The 15,741-nt window shown below is 44.3% G+C and overlaps 1 protein-coding gene across 5 annotated transcripts in view; it reads left to right on the top strand.

Moving 5' to 3' along the window:
* LOC147711306 (microsomal triglyceride transfer protein-like) overlaps positions 1-15,741 on the top strand; it is a 370,310-nt gene that overhangs the window by 321,445 nt on the left and 33,124 nt on the right. For all 5 annotated transcript variants that reach the window (XM_086922044.1, XM_086922041.1, XM_086922045.1 and 2 more), the window contains one exon: positions 4,198-4,368. In XM_086922044.1, the coding sequence (XP_086778170.1) occupies positions 4,198-4,368 (171 nt within the window). The remainder of the gene's footprint in view (positions 1-4,197; positions 4,369-15,741) is intronic.

Here is a 15,741-nt window from a genome sequence, read left to right as displayed (position 1 = left end):
TATGATCTTTAATAAAAAGCTGAAAACTCTTCTGTTCTAGTTGTATTATTCGACTCTGTTTCTGACCTTATTCAGGCTTGCGCCAGGACACTCCTCAGAGTATCTGTGCTCGGTACAAGTCCATATAACATAACATAACATTAAACTTGAATAATAAGGGCCTCTCCTAATGCATTAAATTGGGCTCCATATCATTAACAGATTTCAGGGTATCAAAAAGCCTCACAGTTGGTTAACTAAGTTTCACATCTTCTCTCATTCAATGCCTTCTTTCTAAAAACCTATGCTTGACGTGTAATTAATCCTCTTTGCCTATTGAGAACAGGTTCTCAAATAGGGAGACCCATCCCCACTCTTTTAAGCTCTATTTAACATATACGGGCCAAGGCACTTTTAGCCCTTTAGTAGTGTTTAACATATGCTCGCTAAGACATTTTCAGCCCTTTTTTTACACGATAAACAATCTCTAACGGTCAAGTTGTTTAAATAGGCATGAGGATTAATCCAAATAGATAACACTTTCTAAATGGGGAGACTAACTTCAACATGACAAATGCGAGGTAAAAGGGAGTACTGAGAGGAGGTGTCTACACAATTGATTTCCGTCTACTTATAAGGGTAGACAATTAGCGTAGCCCCACACCTCAGCGCCATATTTTTCTTTAAGTGCTCACCAATATTTTTAGGTCTCAAGCAGTGGTAAAATGACTAGCTACCCAAAGATCAAGGTAAGCTGATAAGGTCACCCATGGCTTGGCAGAACTTCAGGCGTCTGTGTGAACAATTTGCTGGGGAGTTGATACGAAAGCTAGTTGCGAACAGGGGATTGGCAAAAAGTTAGGTATTATATGCTGATTCTGTAGGAATTGCACATTGCGTAAATACATTATTAACTTTCTGTGACTTGGATGGGAAAGTTTTCATATAAAAATCACTATGGTCCTCATCACAATTTCAACCCCTGCACAAAATCTGTTAGTGCTGTGGTCCAAATTATGTGTGCTTCTAAGTTGCACCACACGACATATTTTCCCACAGTGGTAAAGTTAGCTCCCCTCAATTTTCCAAGCTGCATGTCAGCAGATCAAACCTGCCCAAATAATCAGAGATATTGCGATTATAGTAGGAAAAAACACTGCAATGACTCATTGTGAAAGGGCTAAATATTTCATAAGTGATAATCATCACATTGGATACATTCTGATCCCAGGCAAATTGGATTTTGTTGGGTGTGTTTATCACTGACCCCTCCCAAGCACTCATAATCAAGGTCTAAGATTTTTACAGTCATTATAGGTGCTTCCTTCTTGCCTCCACCTCTTTGTCCTTTTACGGGGGGGATTAAGCCGAGAGACATTTGTAGCTGTGGCTTGTGCAATGTAATTGACACTCACAGATTTCCCCTTCAATTCAAAATGGTTTAACCCACCCCCACCAGCTATACGACCAACTCACAGGCCCTCCGCGGTTCCTTCTTTCCCATAAATTATGTACACCAAGACCTTTTATGGTGTTTAAACGGGCGCAGTTCATTAACCTCATCAGTTGGTACACTATTGCCCTCGTGGCACACCCAGGGGCCCCCTGCCAATAGGTCGCTTTAAACCACGCTGACGACTTCGACACCCTGCGTATTTCCGGGCTTAGCTCCTGCCTGCTCCCATTATTACCTTCCCAATGGGTGTTTGTCACATGCTCCTCACCACTGCGACTGCACCTTCCCCGCCCCCATGCTATTGAAAGGATCACTGCTATCTAACGTCTGCTAGACAGATGAACCCTGTCAACTGTGTAATCCTTGGGGAAAGAATCTAAGGTGAAGACACATGACTCTTGGGGGTAGAGGAGCATGCCCTTTTTAACCAAGTGATGCACCCTGGGCCCCCGCCGATTGGCCACTTCAAACTAAGCTGACCAATAGGCACCCTGTGTTTTTTGGGCTCAGCTGCTTCCTGCTCTAGTTACCGGTTTGTGCCTTCACCTCAATGCTACTACCTAATCGGCAGTCTTTATTTTACCTTTGGAATGGCTCATGGCCACTGTTCATTTATGCTATGCTCGCGCCCTGATGTACCCCATTGTGATTCCTGTGGTCCGAATGTAATATACCCAGGTGATCTGGACCACAGGGTGCTGTCTGATGATGGCCAGGTTGGTCCATATTCTGTCAGATATTGTAAGTAACCTAGCTCACACCTTGCATTTGTCCCGTCTATCCCTTCCTAAACGGAAGAACTCCACCAAACACGTTTGAATAAAGCTCCTGATTATATGGTTCTGATTATTTCCAGTCTTGGTGCCAACATTGCCACTAATATTTCATCACTGATTCTACTTATCCTCGCCCGTTGAGGGTCAAACAAGTGACCCAGCTCTTGAATTACTGTCTCCCTGACCTCATCATGTGTGATACGGAAGCCTGTCAGATGGGATGAGGTTTAGGTTCTCAGCCACCCTAAACTCCATTGACCAACGAAACCTTTTAGCGGTGTTTGAGCAATTTGGTGGCTCCACCGACCCCCGTTGTCCATGTACCTTTTTTACTAACTGCACCACTGTCGGAAATCTCAAGCAATATTTTAATATCCTGAATCATTGAAACAGCAGCAGTGAGCCTGAATGAAATTTCCTGACCAGAGCACTCCTACGGCGACAAAGCTGGGGACTGCTTCACCCGGTAATCTTTTAGGCCATGCTTGTGATCACGCCAATCTTTCCTGATTGGGCCCTTTGGAGGGGGGTTAACCGCCCTCCCTCTAGGTTCAGCTGCGCCTCCTGGTCGTTGGTAAAATCTGGTTGGGGTGTGCAGAATTAAAAATATGATGTGTGTAGTACTTGCCTACGTTAGCAACTAATGGATGCTTGCTTTTGTGTCTTCCCACTGTCGTTATGAGATGGTACTAATGATATTCTTCGGTCCAGGTGCTACTCTTATGGGAGCATAATCAATAAATGCTAAAACGTATACCATTAAACCTAATCTAAATCTACAAAAAGGAATGGCGAGAGAACACTTTACAACGAAGCCGGGTTCACTTCGACTTGCTTCACTGCATCTTCTGTGAGGTTTGTAGTTTTACATACGTTCTTCCCTGTTGCAATCTTCGCAAAATTCTCATTTTCGTAACATTTCGGAGGTCAAATGTCTGGTAATTTTCCATCCAGGCCATAAGAACCCACAGGCGGACACTAAGAAGCAGCATAGAACGGTATTGTGCTCCCTTGTATAAAAGGGTACATACAATTTGCACTACTCTGCTTTAGGTCAAAGTCGAGTCACAATAAAAACGCGTATTTGTCTGTAGAAAAGTCACAACAGAGAACGCAGAAGCAAACGCAGGAGAGTGTCACTGTGCCCAAGACTGCGCTAGATGGCTGGCGCCGGGTCATTCAGGGCGCCCATTTTAACACAAAGCAGAACTGTTAGCCAGTTCCGTTAAGTAACCATTTAAATTGAGTTTTACTGCTCAGTGCCGTCATCTTAAATGACCCTCCGACCTTTCTTGCACAATGGACAATACCTTGCTGTGAGTTAAGACTTTCTTTACAGCACAATACTCTGCGTGCTGTATCGTATATTAATCAGAAATGCAGCCTAGAAAACGTGTTTTGGGTTAACTATGCCTAAACAAGTGCGGTATGTGTGCACTTGGACCCAGATGGGCGACACTTTGTGACTGGCTCTTACGTTTCTTCATCAAACTTAGGTCCAGAGCAAGAGAGTACGAAAAAGTAGAAAAGGGAGGAAGCGAAAGAGGAAAACCGTGGCAATGAGAGGAAGCAGGAACGAAAAACTCAGTGCAAAAGTGAGAAAAGGAGATTGGAAGCACAAATTGAAGGAAGAAAGAAGGAGTGAAATCCTTTGAAATCAGCAACCCCAGTTTTTGAATACAAAGGAGATGGGCTGGCAGGAAAAACTTTGGGTTCCTACATTTATTTATTCATTCGTTTATATACAAATTAAGCACCGGGTGCATAACTTGCTGGACTGTAAGGAAGAAATAAGGTGTTAATGGTGAAGCTTGATTTTTAGAGACCACTATGTCAGTAACAATTCCCAGATGTGCATCCGCCTAATGAAGACTGACATGAAATAATACATATGTTTTCATTTCCTAGTGGTGGCAAATGGGGTCTTTTTCACTTTCCTTTGTGCCATATAAAGTTTAAAAAAAATTCTTCTGCTTCTGCTTGCAGGTCTGGTCTGGTAATAGATTTCAGAGCAGAGGTCAGCTCCCCCTTTTATCAAGCTCATGTGAAGACTCGGACAGAGGCAGAAACATCTCTCAACTTCAACACTATTGTTAAGTTTTTTGGCTCTCCAGCCCAAATTTGCCTCCAGCTCTTTCAAGAACCACTTCCTTACAGGTAAGACTCTGAATTTACTGCACACAACAGCATAGTGCGGGAGGGGGAAGGGAGGGGGGTGAGTGACGGTGTCAAGATTATACTGTATCCATAAGTACTTATCGAACCTCGGCCAGATGTGGCATTCTGCAGGTCACAGTTTGGCACAGTATGGAAGTTGTGACCTGACCCATGTAATAATAGATCAGTTCGTAAAAATCCGAATCAGAGTGGGCCTCAATCTGACCTATATAATTAATGTTCATTAGGTAGTTTGTAAATATCGAAATGTTCATTAGGTAGTTTGTAAATTCCAACTCACTCTGATTGGATTCAATCACAGGAAGGGTGTCCTGAAATGGCCAGCATACTACCATGTCTGTGATTGCATTTTAATTAAGAAACTTTTTTAAAACAGCTTTTTTGAAACATTTCTTAGAGAATTGGCAGTTACCCCCTGGACAACTGACCACTAGGCCAGAAACTTTTTCCACCATTCACAATGGGGAGGAACCCAAACAGATCCCTTTTCCCTTTTGTGAATGAGTTAGCTTTCCACTTGGAAGTCTGCAACTTTTCAAGGTTTCACAGCTGAAATTGTGGTTGCAAACCATTGATTCATAGGGTATGGATGCAGTGTTTATATGGGATGCCCTCCAAATCCCAGTATCCTTGTGCTGTCCCATTTTAGGAGTTGGTTAAATTTTACTGATGCTGAAAACGCGTTGAATACATAGGGAACTTCTGTTTGTAGTTGCAAACTCTGATTTAGAGTGCTTGTGAACGTAAACCAAACAAGGGTCCGCACTTTTGTTCCCTATTTACTGTGATGTTTCGATATGCACTGCACAAGACCACTAAACTGAGAAGCAGTCAAATTGTTTGCTATACTTTTCTAGACTATTTTTGAGTTTTATTTTTTTTATATATTTGTGTTGCTGCCACTTTTCTCGTCCTCTTAAATTTCATTGATCATTACTAAGGCCACATTTGTGACATTTAACGTTTTCCGTTTTCACTTGAAGTTTGTGTTTTTGTGTGCACATGCACATGAGCTTACTCTGACTCTTGTGCTGTAGAGAAGTTACATTCTCTCTTCTGCCTTCCTCATGTGCTGGAATGAGTGGGATACTCCTATGCTTACAGGAGCGTTTAACCACTCTCATGCTGTGTCACCAATCGTCTTCTTTTGATGCACCCTCAAAATCTTATTTTGAATTAAATAATTAACGTAAAACTCACTGCCTAATGTAGAATTTGGCATAAGGGATACTCTGTCACAAACGTGCTGGATGTCCTGTCCACTATATTACGTGTCATGCAGAGGACTGGAATATACGTCGTGTTATGAAGGAATATCCCATCTGCCAAACTCAGTCAGTTTTATGCTACACAGGAGACATACTAAAAGTGTATCATTTTCTGATTTGTGAGGTAGTGTGGCTCACTGGTTAGAGGCGGCAGACCCGAGAGCAGAGGACGGCCCGGGACTAGGGTTCGATTCCCGGCGCGGCAGGTTTCTGGACCAGGGTCAGCGGACTCGATAATTCTCTCGCCTCGGTGCCCACTCTGATAGCGATCACACTCGGCAACTCTGGGCATTAGCTTGCCTCATCCTCACTAACGGCCCCACCAGACCGCCGGGGATGCCTGGTCTCACCCTGGAGATACCCATTAAGGGACCATCTCTCAGGGAAGCCAGGAAGGGTTTCGCAGCGGTCGAAGCGCCTTGGGACCCTCCGGGTAAGTAGTGCGCTATATAAATGCCTATACATACATTTACATTTGTAAAGGGTGCTCTTATTTGCAGGATTTTAAAATATGTACACTGTGAGAGCTGAATTTTACTTGTTTGAATTACCTGCCATGAGAACTCATTATGTGCCATCTTTTGTATTCTGGGTACCCAAGGGCGATAGTTATTATTAGTTCCTGCTCTTTTTTAGCTCTGGCTTCTGAGTGCAGCTGTCATTAGACTTATTGTTACCAATTCCTTTAAATATCCACAAAATGAGCTTAGTCTCAACCCACATGAATATTACTGTCGCACTTCATGATACAGGTTATTTGACGGATCATTCTGTCTTCCCCACAGTCCTTTCACTGTAATGCAGGAGAGACTATGTTGCTTCGGATAAGTACGCACAATCATCATGCCATTTGTCATATTCAATTAATAAACAGCAATACTGAAAGCAATGGATAAAAACAGCATTTTTTAATAGTTGTGTTTTTGTGCGTTTTCACGTTAAAAACATACCTGTTGACTTTAGCAGTGTTTGTTTATTACGTTTTGAATACATAATGGGTTAATTTTCCAGAATGAAATTTGATAAACAGTAGCCTTCAAGCTTTTAGTTTTATGTATCAAACTACTGTTGATCTGTGATTCTCCAATAAATTTTAAGTTCTGAATATTTCACTACAATAATCTGGACATTTTTAAAATTCCGTAAATTAAGGCTACATACTTGCAAAAAGCCAAAATACTGTCTGTTCTGAATTATGAAGCCAATTCCCGCTCTGTGCCTGCAATGCTGGGAATAAGACCATTTCTTTAGCCTAAAAGAATTCACATTAACATTGTAACAAGCATTGGCAAAGCTAGTAGTTCTCGTCCATGCAAGAGCTAGTGGCTTTATCAATATGTTTTTGCAATGTTGCACATAAGTGTGGTTGCTGTCCAGCATGCCTAAAAATTATTGGGGTAAAGGAAAGTGGCATTGCGTGGAGTATCTTTAAGTGGAGTAGAGTTGAGTGATATGGAGTGGCGTGAAATGGCGTACAGTGGAGCAGAGTGGCATGGAGTGGAATGAAGTGGTGTGTCATGGAGTAGCCTACATTCTTGTGGAGTGTCGTTGAGTGACTAGGGTGTCCGAATGGAAGCTGAGTGAAGTACAGTGTCAGAGTTGAGTAGACTGTCATAGAGTGGAGTGGGGTAGAATATTGTGGAGTGATGTAGAGCAGAGTAGAGTGGCATAGATGGTGTTGTTTATAGTGGAGTAGGTTGTTGTAGAGTAGAGTGGCATAGAGAGGAGTAGATATTCAGAGTGGAGTAGAGTGACGTAGAGCGAAGTGGAGTAGTGTCATAGAACAGGCTGACGTAAAGTGGCATTGATGGAGCTGCGTAGAGCATTGTAGAGTGGAGTAGTGTCTTAGAATGGCATAGAGTGGAGTACAGTGCTGTCAAGTGGAGTGGAATAAAGTGGGGCAGAGTGTCAGTGGAGCAGAGTTTAATGAAGTCGAGCATCATAGAGTGGAGTGTCGTAGAGTGGCCAAGAGTGGTGTGGTGTAAAAGACAGTGTTCAGAGTGGATTGGCGTAGAGTGCGTTAGTTTTGAGTAAAGTGGTGTAGAGTGCATTGATGTAAATTAGCGTAGAGTGCCGTGGCATCGAGTAGAGAAGTGGAGAGTGGATTGCAGTGGGGTAGAGTGCAATGGCATGGAGTGGCATATAGTAAAATGCCATAGAATGCAGTTACATAGAGTGGAGTGGTGCAGGCTAGACTGGAGTAGTGCAGAGTGGACTGGAGCGTTGCAGAGTAGAGTGTCGTAGAGTGCAGAGGTGTAGAGTTCAGTTGTGTAGAGTGCAGTGGTGTAGAGGGAAGTGAAGTGGCATAGAGTTGAGTGGTCAAGAGTAGTGTGCAGTGGTACTGAGTGCAGTCATGCAGAGTAGAGTGTCACAGTGCAGGGTCATAGAATGGCGCAGAGATGGGCAGAGAGCATTGGCGTAGAGTGGTGGCAGAGTAGAATAGAGTGGCGTAGAGTGCAATGGTGTAGAGTGACATAGGATACAGTGGCGTAGAGTGCAGTGGCATAGAGTAAACAGTTGTACAGTATAGTGATGTGAAGTGCAGTGGTGCAAAGTAGTTGGCTTAGGTACAGTAGTTTTGAGTAAAGTGATGCAGAGTTCAATGCGGTAGGTTGCAGTGGTTTAGAGTACAGTGGCATAGCATAGACTGCAGAAGCTTAGAGTGCAGTGGCGTAGAGTAGGTTGTTTCAGAGTGGAGTGGTGCAAGGTAGAGGGCTGTGGCATAGAGTAGAGTGGTGTAGGGTAGAGCAGCACATCATTGATTGCAGTGGCATAAAGTGGAGTGGAGTGGTGTGGAATATAGTGGCATAGGGTGCAGTGGCATAGAGTATATTGTTTCAGAGTAAAGTGCATAGAGTGAAGTGGTGTAGAGTGCAGTGGTACAGGGTAAAGCGAATGGCATAGAAAAGTGGGGTAGAGCGCATTAGTGTAGAGTGCAGTGTTGCAGAGTAGAGTGGAGTGGTGCAGAATAGAGTGGCCTTGAGTGCTGTGATGAAGAGTGCAGTGGTGCAAAGTAGAGTGGAGTAGAGTGCACTGGCATAGAGTAGAGTGGTGCAGAGTAGAATAGAAAGGTGTAGAATGAAGTGGCGTAAAGTGCAGCATCAGAATGCAGTGATGCACAGTAGATTGGAGTGGTGTAGAGTAGAGTAGAGTGCAGTGGCATTAAGTAAAGTGGCATGGAGTTCAGTGGCAGAGAGTGCACTGCTTAAGAGTACAGTGGTGTAGAGTGGCATAGAGTGAATTGGTGCAGAGTGAAGTGGCGTAGAGTGGTGCAGAGTGCAGTAGCTTAGAGTGATTCAGAGTAAAGTGACAGAGTGCAATGGTGTAGAGTGGCGAGCAGTGGTGCTCAGTAGATTGGCATAGATTGCAGTGGCGTAGCGTGGATTGGTTTTGAGAAAATTGGTGTAGAGTGCAGGGGTGTAGAATAGAGTGGCATAGTGAGGCTTGGCATAAAGTGAAGTGGTGCAGAGTGGGGTAGACTGCAGTGGCATTAAGTAGATTGTGTGAGAATAGAGTGAAGTGGTGTAGAGTACAGTGTTTCAGTGTGCAGTAGTACAAAGTAGATTAGAGTGGCGTAGATTACTGTTGCATAGAGGGGAGCTATGCAGAGTAGAGTAGTGTAGATTTCAGTGGTGGAAAGAGCATTGATGCATAGAGTGACGTAGAGTGAAGTGGCGTAGAGTAGAGTGGTGCAGAGTAAAGTGGAGTGGTGCAGGTTAGAGTGCAGTGGCAAAGAGTGGAGTGATGCAGAATAGAGTGGTGTAGAGTGCATTGGCCTAGAGTAGAGTGGTGCAGTGCTGTAGAGTACAAGGCTGTAGAGTGCAGTATAATAGCATAAAGTACAGTAGAGTGGCATAGAGTGCAGAAGTATAAAGTGCAGTCATGCAGAGTAGAGTGTGAGACTGCAGTGTCATAGAGTTCAGTGTCATACAGTGGTGCAGAGAGCTGTGACAGAGTACAATGGTGCAGAGTAGAATAATTATCCCCGTATTTGTAAAGCGTGAACTAATCACCCCCAAGGGTCTCAAGGTGCTGGGGGCCTTCAGGAAGATTAAGTGAGCTGTAGCCCCGAGTCACAGGGTGCTGGGCTGCTGCCGGGGACTTAACCTCTGAGCCCTACCTCTCCTGTAGCGTGGAGTGCAGTGATGTAAAGTGCAATTGTGTAGAGTAACTTAGTGTGCAGTGACATAGAGTACAGTGGCACAGAGTAGAATGTTTTACCGTATATGTTATGTTATACTAGTTTTATAGAGCGCACAGCTACTCAAAGTATCCCGGCACTGCTACCAAAAAAGCCTACCACAGAACCGGCTGAAGAATCAGAACGTCAGGAGGAGAAAAAGGCATCAGAACAACAGCGTTTTCGATTTCTTCTTAAAAACTGCCGGGTCTGAGACCATCCTAAGGGCAAGAGGGAGCTCATTCCAGGCTTAGCCAGCTTTGCGAGGGAAGGAACAGCCCCCCAGCCGGTGGCCTTTGAACCGGCGGGTCTGTATAAGGAATTGGTCAGAAGACCGCAATTGACTCGAGGGCGTGTAGAAGGCAAAGCGCTTCTGAAGATAGAATGGGCCCAGCCCATACATAGCCCGTTGGATAATGGACAACATTTTAAATTTAAAACGAGACTCAACTGGGAGCCAGTGTAGGAGGCGGGGATGGGCCCGCACACTCTGCCTTGGACTACCTGCAGCTTCCTGGTAAGATACCCCGGACATCCCACCAGGAGAGCATTAGAATAGTCAAGCCGGGAGAGGATAAGTGTCCGGACAACCGTTTCTTTGGCACCAGCTGGCAGAAGAGGGAGAAATTTTCGCAGTGTTTTTAAGATGCCAAAGCAAGTCCCTGTGAGTTTCTTAACGTGAGTCGCAAAATTAAGGCTCTCCTCAAACCAGACCCCTAGATTTTTTGCTAGACCCTGGTCAGACTGGGGGGGGGCGGAAAGTCAGATGGCCAGAGGGTGACTCTAAAGTCCGCAGGGAACCGGCCGAACAAGAGCACTTCGGATTTCTCTTCATTGCACTTAAGCTGTGCATTAGACAGCCAACGAAACACTGAAGAGAGACACCGCTGCACAGTGCTGACCAAGTCCTCACCCCTTTTCCAGGTAAACAGTAACTGCATGTCATCCGCGTAAGCCATCACCTTAGCCCCCAATGACTCCGCCAGGTAAACCAGGGGAGTCACATAGATTTTGAAGAAAAGAGGGCTAAGGGAGGAACCCTGCGGGACGCCGGTGGACAGAGGGATGGGCTCCGAGGCACACGGGGGCAGCCAGACCTGTTGTGACCTGTCCTCCAGAAAGGATCTGAGCCAACTCCTAGCAGTGCCAGCAATGCCGATGGCAGTGAGCCGCCCGAGAAGGAGGGAGTGGGGGACCATGTCGAATGCCGCCGAGAGATCCAGCATCACCAGAGCTGCTCTCCCGCCGGCATCCAAGCAGTCACGAATAGCTTCGGCCACTTCCAACAGTGCTGACTCCGTGCTATAGGAGGCACGGAACCCCGATTGCGCCGGGTGGAGCAGACCCGCCTTCTCCACAAAGTTAATAAGCTGCGAGGTGACTGCCTTTTCGCAAACCTTGGCCAAACTAGGCAGGAGGGAAATGGGTCGATATTTGGCCGGAAGCGCCGCATCAAGAGTAGGCTTCTTGAGCAAGGGGAGTAAAAGTGCCTGCTTCCAAGAAAGTGGGACACGTGCCTCCCGAAGCGACTGGTTAATCAGTATAGTGGCATTAAGTGCAGTGGTGCAAAGTAGTTGGCCTAGGTACAGCGGAGAAGGGTGCATTTGTTTTGAGTAAAGTGGTGTAGAGTGAATTGGCGTAAAGTGCATGGGTTTCAAGTAGAGTGGCGTAGACTTCAGTGGCATAGAGTGGCACAGCGTAGAGTGCAGTGGTGTAGAGTGGAGTGGAATAGAGTGGTGTACATTATATTGGCATAGAATAGATTGTTTCATAGAGTGTAGTCGAGTGAAGTGGTGGAGGGTAGAGTGTAGTGGTATACGGTAGAGTGCAGTGGCATAGAGTAGTTCTGAATATTTCACTGCTATATTCTGGACATTTTTTAAATGCTGCAAATTAATGCTATGTGCTTGCATATGCCAGAATCCTGTCTGATCTAAATTATGAAGTAAATTCCCGCCCTCTGCCTGCAGTGCTGGGATCAAGACAATTTCTTTAGCCAAACTGAATTCACATTAATACCATGACAATATCTGTCTATGAAACCACATCAAATGTAACAAGATAAGAACAAGATTTAAAGGCCTGATTACAGAAAGTGAGTTTGTGAAAGAATACAGTAAACAAGAATTTGGCAATGGGAGATACAAACTCGAGCTGCATATACTAAAGAAAAGAAAGTCAGCAAATAGAAAGCCTACAAATGTGAGTTACAAACCCAATAATAAGCAACAGGGAGAATGCATTCCTAGGTCAACTTTCTGAAAGTCCCCAAGATGTCTTTAGCAAACCAGGCCGCTGTGCTGTCTGGTAGTCTTCGAGCTAAAAAGAGATCGTTTTCAAACATTCATTTAGCACCATTGATTCTTCCCCCCCACTCAAACAACAATGACTTTAGTAAACTAAGAGGCAGTCAGGGGTTATGTTCATCCTTTGAGTGGCTTTGCTATTATACATGAATAACATAGTTTATTTAATCAAACACAGTAGATGGTTTTGGATAGCACACATCCTAAAGTCATGTATTTTGAGGTCCTCTTACATGTGATATTAAAGAAAAAGGAGGAGAAGTGAAATAAAATAATGGCCTAGGATCACACTAGTGGATCGATGAGATCGCCAGGACTGATTCGAGGTTTTCTGGTTTCACATTGTGCAATTTACTCACTAGATATACATGCTCTGCCCCTCTCACCCTACCCCCAAACCACCACCCTGCTGGCATCAATGTGGCTCTAGGTCACACCACAGACCAAACTTTTTGGCCCCTGGAAAAATGTTTGTGAGTACCCATGTATAGTCAATAATCCATCGCAGAAGGAGTTCACAAAACTCTAACAAAAAATTCCAGGGCCTAATAAAAGGAGGATCTGGTTTATTGTAAACAACTCTGATCATTTCAAAGCCTAATTGTAGGCTATTGTCAAGAGTTTTTCACAAAATGAAAAAGCCAAGGGATGATGGCACAGAGGACCGCAGACATATCAGACCTAATCACTGATCTGTATATATTACCATCGTCCAGCAGAAAATTGAGAATTACTTTACAGGATGGAGCATCAGAGATGGAGAAGTGCGGCCTTATATGGCCTCACAAAAATGCATTGTGGGTCATATTCAGGTGTTTCAGACAACTGAAAATACCCATGCATGGGAACACTACTCGCTTCAGGTAGGCGATGTACAGAATAATCTATTCTCAAGTCTAGTAGGTCTGCAGTGGCTTAGCAATATTCCAATGCGAATTTGAAACTCTACATGATCCTATTTAATAAAGCTGAAATAAAAAAATATTACAGTAGGGCCTAAAGACATCATGAAAACACGTTTAGCACCTATGAACGTTTAAAAACTGTATAAATCTCTTTCAAAATGGGAAACAGAAATGAGAGAAAAATGTTTGCTTCCTTTGTAGATAATAAATGGCAAAAGGCATGGAGTACAGGATATGTGAAAGCAGCTGTCTAACAGGGGCAGAAGGGAGGAAGAAATAGTACCTCAATTGCGTCAGGAGCAGCGGACGAGCACTGATTAAGTTGAATTAATTGTGCTTGGCCGTTGCTCGACTGCAAGGATCGGAAGTGACGTTTTGGCTTATTTAGCCAATTAGGGACACTGGAATGAAGAGTGAAGCTGCAGCACACAAATGGTAAACATGCGACAGCTCCAGGCCCTTTTCTGTATTCAGCAGTGAATCGCAAGCAAAACGCATAAACTGGTGCATGCACCCGAAGACTCAACCCTAAACATGTAGCAAAAAAAGCACTTCCTGTCATCTAGGCTACATTGAGTGAATATGGGGGTACCAGGAATGCTAAGTATGGGCTTGCAGCTGTTTTCCCTGACCCCACATATACACTCTGAATGGAATTTGTTAGTGGTCTGAAGTCCTCCATATGTGAATGAAAGTCTCAAATGCTTTAATTACTTACCGGTAATTGTATTACTCTGAGTCCTACTCCCTCGCTTCCCTTACTTACATCCCTCCCTCCCTCCCTCCCTGATGGTCCAGGCCAACCTTTTGGTGTGGTTTCGATCTATCTGGTATTACAGCAGGTATGAGGGGGCTGGGGGCTATATATATAGTCCCCATGTGACAAATCACGTGGGTATGGGTGTCTGGTGAGGCAGGGATGCCTCAATTCTGTAAGGAAGGGAAGCGAGGGAGGTACGATGAGGTAATGCATCTGCAAGGACTTAAAAAAGAAACAAGCTACTCTGAAGGCAGCATGTGGTGCTCTGTTCAGGGGGTGCAGACTGGGCAAGAAGGAACATGCAAAACACACTTAATCCATTTAAAAAACTGTTTATTACTCAATCATATTAATCACATTCAATTTGCTGCACAGATTTTTCTAAGACCTATTTTCTTCAGGTACACAAGGCTCTACTGATTGAGGAAGCTGTATCGTTGTTATCTAAGGAACTGCAATGTCCCCTGTGGCTTTTAAAGAAGGTCTGCAAAGAATAACATTTCTGTTATCAATTAAAATGCTCTCAGTGACAATTAAATGGTTGTAGCAGCAATATTTTACTATTTTCTGCCAACTCATTTGGTCTGTGTTCCATAAATACAGTGCATGTGCACAGCCAGACTACGTCAGGTCTTCTACCCGAGGTAGGCAAATGGAACCATTCAAAGTTGGCTCCAGATTTCTATGTATACAAACCCTGTATTCTCCTAGGGCTTTTCAGGCTCAGAAGGTAGGTTCCCTCAGCAGTTTGCAGTTTCCACAGCAGTTCACAGTCCCAGAAGTGAGTCAGGAGCTACTATCCTTAGGTCAGGTACCAGGATCTCAGCCAGGTAGGTAGGAGTTCAACCCAAGGCAAGGACAACTTGCCTCTCAGGGCAACTTACGCTGCGTTCCTTTGGCAGATAAAGCATTTATCTTCTGTCTTGTCTTATTTCCATGTTTGTACTACTATTTTTTAGCCTAGCATGGCAGTATAAGTGGACATATTAAGAGGTCATTGTAGGTTCACAGTCTAAATTCTAGCCGGTTTGAGGGCAGCATGACTGTATAATAGATATATATATATGTTTGCAGAAAATTACTTATAAAACCCCTATCTAACACAACCCCCCCCAGTGTTGGTATAAATCACTCATGAAAAAGCCTTATAATCCAATTATATTGCATAGCCACCTTGTTTCAAAAAGATACTGATGGCTCTTTAAGCATGTTAGCCCTGTCCTCACGCCATAAGCATACCGTTCCCAACCAATGAGCTTAATCCGTGAGTGAGCCACACAAGCATAATTTTAGTTAAGTGTTGCCGGCTATTAAAGTTTAACCTATGAATTTTATTTATTTATTTATTTTAAAAAGTGTTATGTAGCACAGCATAGACATTTAACAGTATTAAATGGGATCTTGCAGTGAGGCCCTTTGTCTGATATAGAGTTGCAATTATTAATGTGACATATAGCATCACATATTATGGTGGATCTGTTTATAGTATAATCGAGAATTGGCTACCCAGATAGATGTATCACTCCACTGGCTGTTGGATTCATATCCTAATGTGAAGATCTAACCATTCATTCATGCGCCATGCTTATTTCAGCCCTAAGCCTGTGGCAGTCTGTCTTGGATGTCATAAAGTCAAACTCAGTTACACTTTGTATCTGTGCAAGGAGAGAAACGTGTTCTTTCCTGGGGGGTTCTATCCATGTCTTTAACCCCTCCCCTGCTGATGACGGAACCGCTCCGTCATCAGCTGCGGTGGCGCTGTGCTGAGGATGGAGCGGTTCCGTCATGGCCCGCCCGACGCTCATGCGCGGCGCGAATTCCGCGCCTGCGCTGAGCGTTCTATTGAGCGGGCGGGGCCATGACGGAACCGCTCCGTCATAAGCACAGCGCAACTGACGCTGGTGCCAGAGCGGTTCCGTCACCAGCATGCGCC

Source organism: Lissotriton vulgaris, chromosome 5 (assembly GCF_964263255.1).
Source record: "Lissotriton vulgaris chromosome 5, aLisVul1.2, whole genome shotgun sequence".
NCBI lineage: Eukaryota > Metazoa > Chordata > Amphibia > Caudata > Salamandridae > Lissotriton > Lissotriton vulgaris.
Note: the sequence above shows the minus strand (reverse complement) of the source record. Positions and strands in the feature narration are given on the sequence as shown.